This window comes from Macrobrachium rosenbergii, chromosome 53 (assembly GCF_040412425.1).
Source record: "Macrobrachium rosenbergii isolate ZJJX-2024 chromosome 53, ASM4041242v1, whole genome shotgun sequence".
In the NCBI taxonomy this organism is placed as follows: domain Eukaryota; kingdom Metazoa; phylum Arthropoda; class Malacostraca; order Decapoda; family Palaemonidae; genus Macrobrachium; species Macrobrachium rosenbergii.
The window spans coordinates 12,626,379-12,640,323 of record NC_089793.1 but is presented as its reverse complement, the minus strand read 5'-3'; the positions used below and the strand labels follow the sequence as shown (position 1 = coordinate 12,640,323).

General features: G+C 35.5%; 1 protein-coding gene across 2 annotated transcripts; it reads left to right on the top strand.

The window, feature by feature from the left end:
• The first annotated feature begins 5,584 nt into the window (after positions 1-5,584).
• Positions 5,585-12,287, top strand: LOC136834297 (electron transfer flavoprotein beta subunit lysine methyltransferase-like). 2 transcript variants are annotated; one of them, XM_067096686.1, is made up of 5 exons: positions 5,585-5,960; positions 6,615-6,790; positions 9,028-9,158; positions 9,665-9,845; positions 11,680-12,287. In XM_067096686.1, exons 1-5 carry the CDS (start codon positions 5,823-5,825, stop codon positions 11,834-11,836), a joined length of 783 nt encoding a protein of 260 aa, XP_066952787.1. In that variant the 5' UTR covers positions 5,585-5,822; the 3' UTR covers positions 11,837-12,287. The 2 variants fall into 2 exon arrangements, with proteins under 2 accessions (XP_066952787.1, XP_066952785.1); XM_067096684.1 differs by having other exon boundaries at positions 5,585-6,023.
• Positions 12,288-13,945: the final 1,658 nt, after the last annotated feature.

The window sequence follows — 13,945 nt, the reverse complement described above, 5'->3', positions numbered from 1 at the left end:
CTCGAGCAGGTTCTCAGAAAGCTTTCATTTTATATATATATTTTTATATATTTACACTGACATTAATAATTTCTTCACTAATAATAATAATAATAATAATAATAATAATAATAATAATAATAATAATAATAATAATAATAATAATAACTGGAGACGAGGTTAACCAACTGAGTTGAGGTCATATTTTTGTTACTGTGGTATTTATAGAGGCCACCAATATTTTCAACATCCTGTTTCGAAAATTCCCTGGAAGTTTTTCGTTTTAACCAGCATTTTCAAGTGTGACATATTTCTTTATTGATTAATTCCCTTTGTCTTTTTATCATCTTCAGTATCTAATTTCATCATTCTGAGAAGCAAGTCTTCGTGGCTAAGTATGAATTCTAAGATTTTTATGATATTTTTCAGCTAGATGCAAATTAATTGCTGGAAACAAATTACATATTTCCTACGTCGAAAAAAACTTGAAGTAATAGAATCTCAGATAATTAAAATACCTCGCCCTCTTTGGAAGGTGCAGTCAGCCCAATGAGGGTTTGCCTCCTGAATCATAATATTAATAATAATGTGGCCAACTAACGCAGCGCTCGGCTTACGTTTACTAGGTCCGTTGATGGATCCTGTCCTTTCACCTACCAGTCCCCCCAACTGTGAATGGGTACTAGCGTCTTTTGGGGTCAAGGAAACAGGGACTGGGGCTCGTAACCTCGCCCCTAAAGACGTGCAGAGAAACCTAAAGTCTGTGCACTTCTGGCGCCAACCTCTGCATTGAGGGAGTTCCTCGTTGGACGGGTTGATATAGTTCTCGGCTGAGCACTCTGCTGAGACAGGGTTCGCGTCTCCGGTTAATTAATGAAGAATTAGAGGAATGTATTTCTGGTGATAGAAATTATTTCTTTTGCTATAATGTGGTTCGGACTTCCAATAACAAGTTGTAGGTCCTGTTGCTGGTAACCACTGGTTCTTAGCCACGTAAAAATGCCTAATCCTTCTTGTGGCAGCCTTAGAGAGCTGTTCATCAGCTCAGTGGTCTGGTTAAACCAAGGTGTACTTTTTTCTGCATTGAGGAAAAAGTCCCATAGTGAACGAAAAATAGTCAACACGAAATCGATCAACAAAACATGGACAGTAAGCCCAGCTACAACAATACCTGCAGTAACAATAAAAATTCATCTACAACAATGCCCACAGTAACAATGAAGTTGACAACAATACCATTCAAAGGGCAAGTCACTGGCCCTATAGGAGGGATAAGAAAAAATCCAGGGGGTAAACACGTCAGCGATAAAGTCGGAAGATACTTGTTATATGTTTTGACAAATATAGCAGCTTTCGTCGTTAAAGTGTGTGTTGCGCACACTAAGGTTATAACACAATTCATCTGAAGCCTTTTTATTTACTTTCAAAACGGTGTTATTGTTTTTTTAAGACTCTCGTGTGGTTCTAGGCTCTCTTAATTGCCGATCCTTTTAACTGCGTCCTCTTAATTGCCGATCTGTGTTGGGTTTGAATATAAAAGTTTATGAAAATGGATAATATCCAGAGTGAATAGAGAGAGAGAGAGAGAGGGGGGTGGGGTAAACGGGAACTCTGAAGATGAAACAAGAAATCTGTACATGGATAGCAGCGAGATGAAGTTGCTGCTTTGAATATGTGCTTAGGAGTAAATTTAATGGATGGTAGCAGGACAAGAGAAGGTGAGACACACTATCGGCGAAGGGAGAGTGATCGTTGCAAAAGTTTCGGAAGAGAAGAGAGTCTCTTGGAAATTAAGAAAAGGCATGGATGAATGGGCTGTTGAACCAACTATCCTATTCGGAAGTGAAGTGTGGTTGTTGAATGCAAAGGAAAAATAAAAGATGGAAGCTGTTGAGATAACTTTTATGTGATATATGTGTAGAAAGAAGTGTGAAATGGTGATTTAACTAACACATACAACGAAGATGTAAAAGCCTTAGAGTAGGCGAAAAGGCGCAAAATAGCTTAGCGTGTTTTGGTCATTTTGAAAGAAGAGGAAAACAAATGGTTGAAACGGGTACATGATTCAGAAGCTCTAACAAGGAGTTGAGGGCTACCTAGGAAGTGCTGGCTGGATAGACTGGAAGCAGCATTATAATGGAAGGGCCTTACTATCATGGATGTTCGAGAGTATTTGAAAGTTAACGGAGGAGTCACTAGTCGTAGCACGGATAGGGGGAGCCACCGACCACGTGCTGATGACTCATCTGCACAGGCATAAGAAGTGGCTTGTTGAAGGTATATATGATGTAAGAGGAAGCGGGAATCACCAGGAAAAACTGAAAAGCTTGTCATCATTTTAAGCAGTACCCTGCGGACATACTCGTCTGTTTATTATCCAGGAGCCACATCCTTACATGTTTTTGTTTTGATTTTGTTTCTGTGGATCCCCGCTTACTCATGTGTATCTTGCAGCCATATGACGGTATTTACTGTGAGGGGAATTTTGCTAATGAAGACGCACAAGGGGAAAGTCCCTCTCTTCCTGGTAATTTACCGTACTCTTCATAAGGAAAGGACTTAAAACAATTTATGGGTGATTCATGTATTCACATTCCCTTAGCCTTCCTCACCATCGTTGTACCTCGTGACTCCACTAACTGTCTTCAGTAACACATTCCAGTTTTTTGCAGCGACAAGAGATGAGACCCAAGAAAACATAAAACAAAAAATAATCAGGTAAAAAGCTACACATAATTCTAGAATGAGAACAGAAAAGATATAACATTACATAATTTGCATATAATTTTCTTTCCGTTATGTTTTATTTATGACCTCTTAGCTATCTGCCGTAGAACAACGTATTTATTTGCTATTTTTTTTTATCTTGAATAGTAAACGCTAATGCAAAAATTAATTAACTTTCAGTACCATTCAGATATTCGAATAATTAATTGCCTGTGTCTGTGTGTTCGCATATGCTTTTTAAATGATTTACGACAGTTAACATTCTGTAATGGATGAATGGCAGATACTATAGATACACTAATGAAAGCGTCTGCGAGAAGAAATTAAACAGTTTAGTCCATCCAGTCATTCATTCATTTTTAATTAATTGATAAAAAGTAGCAGTGCACTTAAGCTAATTCATCTGGAAATTCCGCCAGGAATTTGCAGTGAAAATGGGTGTTTCCATTCCTATAATCGTTAAAGATAAAGTTAGCAAAGGATGAATCATTCGTTTACAAGTCATTTTTCAAGTATGATAAGCATCATGGGAAAACTTCGCAATTTCTCTCTCTCTCTCTCTCTCTCTCTCTCTCTCTCTGCTCTTTTGTCTATTATTTGTTTCCTTGGCTTGCCAGCTGATATTTTAAGCATCTCAGAGGAGAATGCCCAATGAAGATTCTTCAGGAAGAAACAAACTTTCTAATAGCTCGTAATCGAAATTTGTTTACGCAGAATCGAGGTTTCTTTACGGGAAATAAAAATATGAAGCGAAGGTCAAGTAATTTTTGTATTTCATTTCTGTATCGATTTCTCACAGACTTGGGTATCTAAATTTGGAAAGTACAATACAAGTTCTTCATATCTGTCATAGAATTTGTTTGCACACACACAAATATATATATATATATATATATATATATATATATATATATATATATATATATATATATATATATATATATATATGTGTGTGTGTGTGTGTATATATATATATATATATATATATATATATATATATATATATATCCTTGCAATGGATTTCTGAAATTCATCTTATCAAAAACCTTTTCACTTCATTACTTTTATGAAGTAATGAGGTCATTAGAACCAACAACAGTAGTAGGTAGTCGGTCGTACGACTGAAGTTTTAGAAGGAACTTGATTCCTATGATGAAGAAAAGTATTTATAAGTTTAGGGCGAACGACCATTGTAGAGGTGTTCTGCATATTTCTGATGAAGAATCTTTGTATACATCAGGAGGTCCTGGTATATGTATGAAACTGTAAGCTAAAAACCATTGCTTTCATGCGAATATAGTTTTCTCCTGGTTCAAATAACTATTTATGTTTTAGTCTCCTTTAGAAGCATATTTTGAAAACTGATTTTGTACACCGTAGAATCGGCGATGGCTGATGATCAGAGTAGGCTATTATGGTGGGCAGGAAACATTTCATATTGATGAGGTAACCAAGAGTTACGGTAATTTTTCGGTTCTGATTCAGCGCTTGAAAATTTGGCGGTGACTGTTTTTATAGAATCGTTAACTGAGGAAAGAGTTTACTGGCTAATATTACTGTTATTATCATTACAGAACGATGTGAAAAATTACAAACATCATGCATTACAAAACTAATTGCATTGTAAAATTGATTTCTGAGCCGCTGACATGTCATAGCAATATTTTCTTTCTTTCAATTTAATCTAAGAATGTCTGAGTCACCCATTTCCATTTTCCTTTCGGTATCTTGGGTATTTCCCCGTCGCTCAATATTTTACTCTAGATCCTGATTTTACTGTTAACGCATCGTGGTAAAAATCCCGTCTCTCTCTCTCTCTCTCTCTCTCTCTCTCTCTCTCTCTCTCTCTCTCTCTCTCTCTCTCTCTCTCTCAGTATGTATGTGCGTGTGTGTGTGAAGTATTATGAATACTATTCGGCTATTACTTTACTCCCAACGTCTTTTATTTGGCTTAAAAAATAAGATTTAATCTCTAAGGTATGATGTTGGGTCAGCATCCGTGGACCAGTGACCTGGACGTACTTTGTTGAACTATATTACTTTTCAGATTCGGCGTGTTTTGACTGTGGCCGGATGAAGAGAAACAATTTTCAGGAAAGGAGGAATATTATAAGAACCGTGGAAAACCAAGGAGAAAGTGAATTCCAAAACTAGGCCAAGATGTAGATTGTACAATTTTTCGTGAAATGGTCTCAAAAAGTAAGTATATGGAATGGGCATTTAAATTTTCTTAGGACATGTCTTATCCACGTAACACTGTCATATTTGAAATAACTTTTTTACGAAGGTAAAGTTTTCTAGAGAGAGAGAGAGAGAGAGAGAGAGAGAGAGAGAGAGAGAGAGAGAGAGAGAGACCCAGCTGCAAAGCTTCACGAAGATGCTCTACTGACTGACAGAGCAGCCAGCAAGGAACCCACCAGCCTTGGAACAATGACCCTGATTTTATCAGAGATTGATGTTACCGTTGTTGATTAATCTTACCTCTTTGTCAAGTGACAAAGACCAAGGAAAAATTGAGAATAGAAAGGACTTTATCACAAGTATATGCTATCAGAGAGAGAAAACTGAGACCTTGAACAAGTACTTTCGTAGTTTATTCTACATTTTCAAGTTCACTGCGTGAACTTGAAAATGTAGAATAAACTACGAAAGTACTTGTTCAAAGTCCCGGTTTTGTGAACTTGAAAATGTAGAATAAACTACGAAAGTACTTGTTCAAAGTCCCGGTTTCCACTAACCTTCCGACGTGGACTTAGTGATATTCTCAAGCAAGCGTTCCTTCGTGCTGTATTGGATATCAGAGAGAAAAAATATTTAAACAAGCATGATTAACGGCAAACTAGCATCAACCTGAGAGCCGTTCCAAGAAATAATTTCGTATTACTACTACTGTCGTTCGTTACAAATTATCCCAAATTCCCAATTTCTTAGAGGCAACATCTCCGAATAGACTTGGATCGAAACCTTTACAAGTTGCCATTTTACAAATTCATTGCCTTTGGAAGACCATGTTTTTACACTCTGTGACCTTGTTAAATATGAAATAGTGTCTTTGTCGGATTATTGTTTATTGCAATCTTGGCTAGGTCAACCGGTTTCTAGCCTGTACAGGCCCAATGGTTATAAAATTTAACTTCATGGGGAAAATAATCCCAGCCCAATTGAACAGTTTTATCCGATCAGGGCTATCGGCTTTTTCAAATACTAGGTTTTCAAAGGGCTGCAACAACGAGCCATCGAAAGCTATGGGAAAGGTTAGAGAAAAGGAAGGTTACGACTGGCTACCGCCGTCCGGTTCCGACCGGCCGCTGACCGGAGTATTTGTCGCCTTTTATATATTTTATTGATGTTTGTCTTTTGTTTATATTTGTGACATTTACTGTCTTTTATTTATGTTTTTACATTACCCCCGTGGTGTTGGTTGGTACGAGCCTAGCCTAAACATGGCGTCCATATGCACATAGGCTACTGGTAATTACCGAAGCAAAGGGGCGTTGTAGTCTTCACTTTTACCAAAAGGAAGAGGCTGCATATGCTACAGTTAAGTAGCCTGTCTTCCCTAGGCCATATAGCCTAATGTTTTATGACTTGGTAGCAAAAGGTTTATTAAAGATAACAAGAGAGTCTGCATAAGGCAACAAAATTCCTCAAAGATGATGATTTGACATTAGTAAGAAAGGATAAGTCTCATGGTGATGTAGAAGAGCATAACCTGGCTGTGGGAAAGGGTAACATAACTCAGTCACTATGTATCTAGAAAGGGAATTATTCTAACCCCATGTCCTGTACAGAAGAGAGTAACCTATCAATCCCTTGTGGGAGAGTTGCCTAGTTTAACAAAACATAGACTTATTCAGATGTAAACTATTGTGTTCTTCAGTTTAATTAAGTTTAATGTAAATTTTCAGACCTACAGAGCCCACATCTTAGCTGAAACAGATTTAAGCCGAGATCATTTGACTCCAGAAATACAGCTTTACCTCATTACTCAGAATTGTCGGTTGTGGAGGGCACGTCCTGAAGACTCGCCCTTTTGTGAACCCTTCTGGGCGTTTTATTGGCCTGGTGGACAGGCTCTCTCTAGGTTAGTGGACTGTTGCATTGGTATTGCATCAGAAAAATTGTTACTTTGCCTATTGTTTCATCAAGCTATCTTCATTGTTTATTTTTAAATATATTTCCATTCAAGTCGGTAGAATTTGTCTAACTTCATATGTCTGTCAAGGGCCAGTTTTGCAACTCCACAATTAGAATTTCTTAAATTAAATACAATGCTGTGGGTTTATGCTGTTTCCTTTATTTAGACATTGCTAGACCAAATTCCTTTCCTGCCTCATCATAAAGATCAACTCCTTTCTTGTGTACTTGGATGCAGGAAATTTTCCTGATTTCAGATTCTCCTGACATGTATAGGCTCTGCAAGATCCTTGAAATCACCAGAACACTGGATGCATTTATACAGATATTCCACAGGAAAAGTGAAGCCTTGGATGTATATCTTGGCTGGTTTGCCTTTAGTTTTCCAAGACATTTTCTGTAGTACTCTTGAAGATTTCTTAGAAAACTAGAGGCAAAACCAGTCAAGATTTATACCCTGTATTTCATTTTCCACATATTACATATGTGTATATGTAAGATTGTTCGATGACCTCCTACCTATATTTAAGGTATTTTATATAAATTCAGCATCTGATTAAAAAATTTTGTCCAAAATTTTATAGCCTTTAAATAATTCAGTTCATTGTCTACTGTAGTATGCAGTGTCTGCCATATTGGTAATTGATAACTTTTGTCATAAGAGATAATTTTATGTACAAAAAAGTTTTGGAGAGATGCGATGTCCAGCAGCTTGAAAATAGATTGAGATCTTGAACATACTTGAAGATCTGTACCAGAAAGTCCACGAGACAGTGGAGAGAAATCATTTTGTGCGTTACCATGTAAAGGGAAAATCTTACGTAAAACACTACTGATGATGATAAGTTATATTAGATAACCCCCCCCTTTTGTCTCTCTGCACTAAATATATTTATTATTATTATTACAAGCCAAATTGCAACTGTTGTTAGAAAAGCCGATTGTTACAAGCCTTAGTATCTTGATTAGCAGAGTAACCCAGTAAAAACAGAAAATTAAGAAGTGAAAAATGAATTGTGAAAGAGAAATAATGCAGAACAAGAAGTAAGGTAAATAACAAAGTAAAATGTTTAAGACAAAGCAAATAAACTGCAAAGTGAAACTTATTTTAGCCTGCCTAACAAAGAAAATGTTTTCATCAAGTTTGTGCTTTTGAAGTCCCAACAATTCAGCTACAGGATTAGGAGGGCCTTTCAGAATTTGGTCACAACAAGAATGGAACATGTGGAAAATTGTAGGTTCTTTATTCAAGTCAATGAATAGTTAGCATTATCCCACCTGCTGGACATTCATCATTCATAGGCCTTAACAGTTTTATAGTAGGTAATATTTAGTTATGAAAATTGCATGTATTATCATATGTTTTATACTTATGATTATTTATGTGTGTGATACCTGGAAAATACAGGATACACAAGATAATTGACAAAATAGGTGTAAATAATGAGCCAAAGGATGGATGGAATCATGTTGCTACAGTAACTGGTTGTATAGACAGGCAACACATTAAATTTATTTTCACAGAGCAATCATAGCAAATGTATATAATCACGAACAATGCTCAGGACAAAGAATAATCACAAAGGACACTCAAGTTCATAGCATTTATTAGACCCTTTCATCTCCCACACTCTTAATTCCTGTGTAAGTAACATGAATCCTAGCTTTCCTCACTTGTGCATCGAAAAATATAATTCCTGCTGTTTCATCCTGTTTAAGGATGGTATATTGTTGCTAGATCAGAGAAAGTGAATATTATATAGTAAAATCAGCTATCACAGTGTTGTACTGGATATGTAATAAAGTAGAACATTTGTAAAGCATGAAATCTCATATGTGTAGAAGTATTGCAAGCAACTCAAATTTAGTGTTTGTAATCTTTATGAATAGAATGGAGCTCTGTATAGTTATTCAACCAGTTCAGGTTTGTGCAACTTCAGAAGGCTACATATAGGGGATGGGTCAGATTAGTTATGGGTCTTGGCTATTTGCAGATTCTTGGAAGTGTATTCCCAAACCTGTGCTTTACAATGATGAGAACTACCAAATTCATAGTATTCATGTTGTTTTATATCCATGTCACATTATGGATATAACTACCAAACTTTCAGTATTCAGGTTGTTTTTTATCCTTGTCACAATATGGATAAGGTAGCTAAGGGCATTCCTTTTTGTGGTTTTCAGGTACCTACTTGATAATAAAGCTGCTGTAAAAGGGAAAAAGGTACTTGATTTTGGCACTGGCTGTGGAGCAAGTGGATTAGCAGCAAAGTTATCTGGAGCAGGGCATGTTACTTTCAATGACATTGATCCAGGTAAGGCAAAATGTAGAAAGCATTAACAATTTTTATGCTTAAACTTATTATTGAATATTTGGTCAGTGCATATGTGCATTTTTAATACATGTACATAATTATACAGAAGATACATGTTATTTCCAACTTAAAACTGGGTTAGGTCCTTGATCATATGACATAAATAGAGTGGACGTACAAAGGGAAAATACACATAATTTATATATTCATTTTGACAAGAATTAAGTTTTATTTATTACTCTCATAATTGAATATTGACATGCATATTTTTCTTTCAAGTACTGTACATATGAAATAGCTTGTGCTTGCCCTTTCATGTCTCATTTCAAAGTTGATATTTGATATTTTGTACATGTACAGTGTTTCTCAAAAATATTAGAGACTAAGTGCAAATAGATGCTTGTTAAGTAAATTATAAATCACTGATAGTGGGTAAAAATACAGTGTACTCTTTCTGTGTTTTAGAAATACATGTAGTGCTGTAATGTAATCATTAATTTTTTCAGCTGCTGCTGAAGCTGTTTTGTTGAATGGTACTGAAAACAAGATAGTTATTGATAATTTCTCAACCTTGAATCTAATTGGATCATGCTGCCAAAAGTTTGAAGTCCTACTGGTAGGAGATATGCTGTATGATACAGAATTTGCTGATGAAGTTTTAAAGTGGTTGAGAAGAGAGCATGAAAAGTAAGTTTGGAACTGATTGGAAGACTCGAGTAAATTGAAAAACTCCACTTTGTTTATAGTGATCATATCATGTTCAACTTTATTTCTGTCAGCCTGTTCATGCTTTTTCTTTCATTGTTTTGTCATACCTATTTACAATTAATCAAACTTTAATTCTGATAGACTTGAAACAAGGTTTCAAAAAATTAATACAGTGGCACCTCAGCTTAGTAGATTTTCCAATAAAATGATAAAAATATTTTTGTACTTACTGGAGAAATCCAGTAAGTGCAATAAGCTTATTGGACGGTAGACCAAGGCTTTTTTTTGTTTTGCCTGTGAGGTTGGAGGATGAATGAATGAACAGACACACTCATGTTGACTGATGGTTTCCTGGCTGTTTCTGTGAGGGTGGATAGTGAACAAACACATGACCAATGCTTTCCCCTGTGAGCATCATGTTAGGAAACAATATGCACTTACTGTGGGTCCTAGCTCTCTCTCTCTCTCTCTCTCTCTCTCTCTCTCTCTCTCTCTCTCTCTCTCTCTCTCTCTCTCTCTCTCTATATTGTGTTGCAAAGAATTTGGGGTTATTGTATTTAATAAGAAACAAAGTTTATATTTTATTGATATTGTATGGGTTTTATATAAAGTTCTTCACAGTTATGTTCAGAATGGGATATGTAATTCGGAACTTTAATTGAGAGATAATTTCAAAATACCAGTTAGAATAGGCTATTAGATGCTATGTATGGAATTGCTCTTGACTATAAGCTATGAGTCAGCCTTGGGGTTACCCTTTTGTGTAGGTCTTTGTTACTTATCGGATTTTATTACTCAGCAGAAGGGGCAGACCCCCAACCTGTCCTTTCAGTTGAAGTGACACTGTCATTTTATGTCGTAATCTGTTTGATTGGTTTATTTGATATAACTTTTTGTACCATAAATTATTAATGTTCTAGATTGCCACAGTAGTACTAGTTTATACAACTAAAAATATTTAATAGGAATGTCCTATTTAAAGTGTTTTTGTGTAAGATTCATTCAGGTTTTGTTAAAATATTTTTTTTAATTTATGATGAACTATTGTTAGCTTGACAAATGGTGTAAGTTTTTCTTTGTTTATGATCTTTTAGTAGGGATGATAAATGTAGTCTGGTACACTTCAGTGACTGCTACCTTTAGTATCAACCTTTCATTGGTGCACTGTCTACATTTTAAAAGATGTTTGAAAGGTATTTAGTTAACTTTATGAGTTTTCTGTAAGTTTTTGCTGAGTTTCTGAAAGAACTGGCAATTTTAACCAAATGTCTACTTCTACCCCCTGCTGTATTTTTTTTATCTAAGGTATGGTTGCTTACTCAACAGTAGGACTTTCACAGGTTATTTTGACCTGTAGTCAGTCAGTCTCCATAAAGTACTTTTATATATAAAATTTTCTTTTCTGCTGCTTCCATGATTAAATGACATTTCCAATCAAAGTTGATTTTCTAGCAGTACTAGTTTTAATGGAAGTGGCTTCATCAGTTGTAAGTGACAACTCTTTTGAGCTTTCAGCAAATGAAGGCAGGCTAGGTAGTACATAGAGTTTGGTTATTCAGTGTATTGTGTTTTTAATGACACTTGTTATAGGTAGTTAGGCAAATGCTAGGTACTTAATTTTTTGGATGTGGGAATTTTCTGTTACTGCAATTTGGTGTGCAAAAAGTATTTATTGGTTCCTGTGTACAAGGATTTAAATTTGAGTGTAATGTTGGTTTTCTTGCTGTAGTTTTAACATGTGATTTATGCACAAAGACCCAGTGTACAATATTTTAATTCTTTTTTGCAAATTGTATTATTTATTTTCTTACAGGGGAGCTGTTGTCCTTATTGGCGATCCAGGGAGATTTGCATTGGAATCCCATCCATTGAAGACAAGTTTGAAGTGTTTAGCAAAATATGAATTGAAACCATCAACTGTTTTAGAAAACAATGGACATGTCCAGGCTTTTGTGTGGACATTTAAATAACATACTTTTGTACTTAATTTATGTGATTTATTCTCTGTGATACATGAAGCTGATGAATGCTGTGATAACTGTCTAGTTATACATTTTGTATGTTATATACTTTTTGGCCATCATAAACATAGAAATGAAGTACTCTACAGTTAATGCTTGTCAGTATTCATGAAATTGTTGACATCATTACTTCAGCGCAGTATGTCTTTGTTTATGTGATGGATTTTAGTATTGTATAATAAAATTTTCATTTTAATGTAAATGCAGATGCCACACGTGCAAGTCTTTTGTTAGGAAACACTATGTATATTTTTAGATTATTTTTGTATGAATTTAAGGTCCTTATTAGTTCTAAACTTTTGAATAATTTTTACCTCATTCTACATATTTTCCTAATCCTAGAGGACTTTGTTAATAGAGAGAAGATATGTTAAGTCAATAATAAATTAGTAATATTTAATGAGGTATTAGGTGTCCCTATTATACTGATTAGCTGAAACTACACCTTTATGATCAGCTGTCTCTCATTTTTCTGGTGTGTCTAAAATGGTGAAACACTTCTGGAACCCTGGAAGTATGTCTTGAAGTGCTTGAAAGCTGTAATTCACCATGATATTTTTTGTGAATGCATATATGGTGTCTGGAAGAAAGTAATGAGATTTTGCATATATATGACCTAGAAGAGTTGTACAACGCTTGTGAAATAGTCTTTGCATACACGACCTAGAAGAGTTGTACAGCTCTTGTAAAATATCCATGGGTAAGATTTGTAACTTTGATGAGAAATTAAAAATTTTTCAAGAAAATGAAGAACACATTGCACATGGATAATGGGAACAACAGTGCCATATTCTTGATACTGTAATGGTGCACCTGGCTCCATGGTAGATACATTCCTCATTGCTGAAGTGGAAAAAGTAGAGGTACTGAAAACTGACATCTTCCTCTTCCAGAATAGGATATAGTCAACTAGAGGACAGAGACTTTAATCTTCAACCAATATGCTTTTGAGAGTTTAATCTAATTAATATATATCATTATTCTTTGTTGGAGATTTAGGTCAGAAGATGTAGCAACTGCTGGAACTTTCAGTCATGACTGAATGTCTTGTTTTCTGGGTCAAAACTTTAGTAACCTAGAAGTAAAGGAGTTTTTGGGCTTCAAGGCAGACTTTCCATCACCTTTCGCTACACTCTGCCCTAGATGTTTATAGTTGTACATGGGGTATGCAGGTGATGGTGCGAAAGTTCAAAAAGCATGCACTAATGCAAATCAAATCTCGAAAACTAGTGACAGTTGTCTGATTTGGCACCATAAAAAGAAAAATTGAATGTATATGTCAGTCTGAAAGATGGGAAAATTTCAAGCCTATGTTACTGAATGTCAGACGCTTTACCAGTGATGCCTTCCTCAGTTGAGTAAAATAATTAGATAGTCAACTCCCTACTTGGATCTTTGAAATGAGATGTTGGCAAACTGCAATTAATAGATGCCATAAAAGATATGACAAATAAAAAAATGTTAACCAGAATGTTCTTGGATCACAAAAGTGATTTTTTGGAAAAGAAACCCAGCCAGCTTTTACAGCAACAAAAAATTTAAAATATTTAGTCTTGAAATTCTTTTCATAAGGAAATTATGGTTTCAGGAATACACAAATAACAATACAGTATTACTGTCATTTAGAGATGGTTTGGACATGCAAAGTAAAGGAATGACTGATTATTCAAAAAATACATAGATATATAAGTAGCAGGGCAAAGACTAGTACGATGGTGCAATGACTCATACAAAGGGTCATAGATGAACACCTAAAACAAATGGGAATTCAGCTTGGAAACCCCATGGGGGACAGTGCCATCAGTGTACTTGTGTGTAGTGCACTGTAGCCATTACTTGAGATTCTTTGCAGCAACCCTTCAGCCCCTAGCTGCAACCCCTTTCATTTCTTTTACTGTACTTCCATTTATATTCTCTTTGTTCCATCTTACTTTCCACCCTCTCCTAACAATTGTTTATAGTGCAACTACGAGGTTTTCCTTCTGTTACACCATGAAAACCTTTTTACTGCCAATTTCTGTTTCAGCTAGGTCCCAGCGATTGGCTTTTGACCTTAAC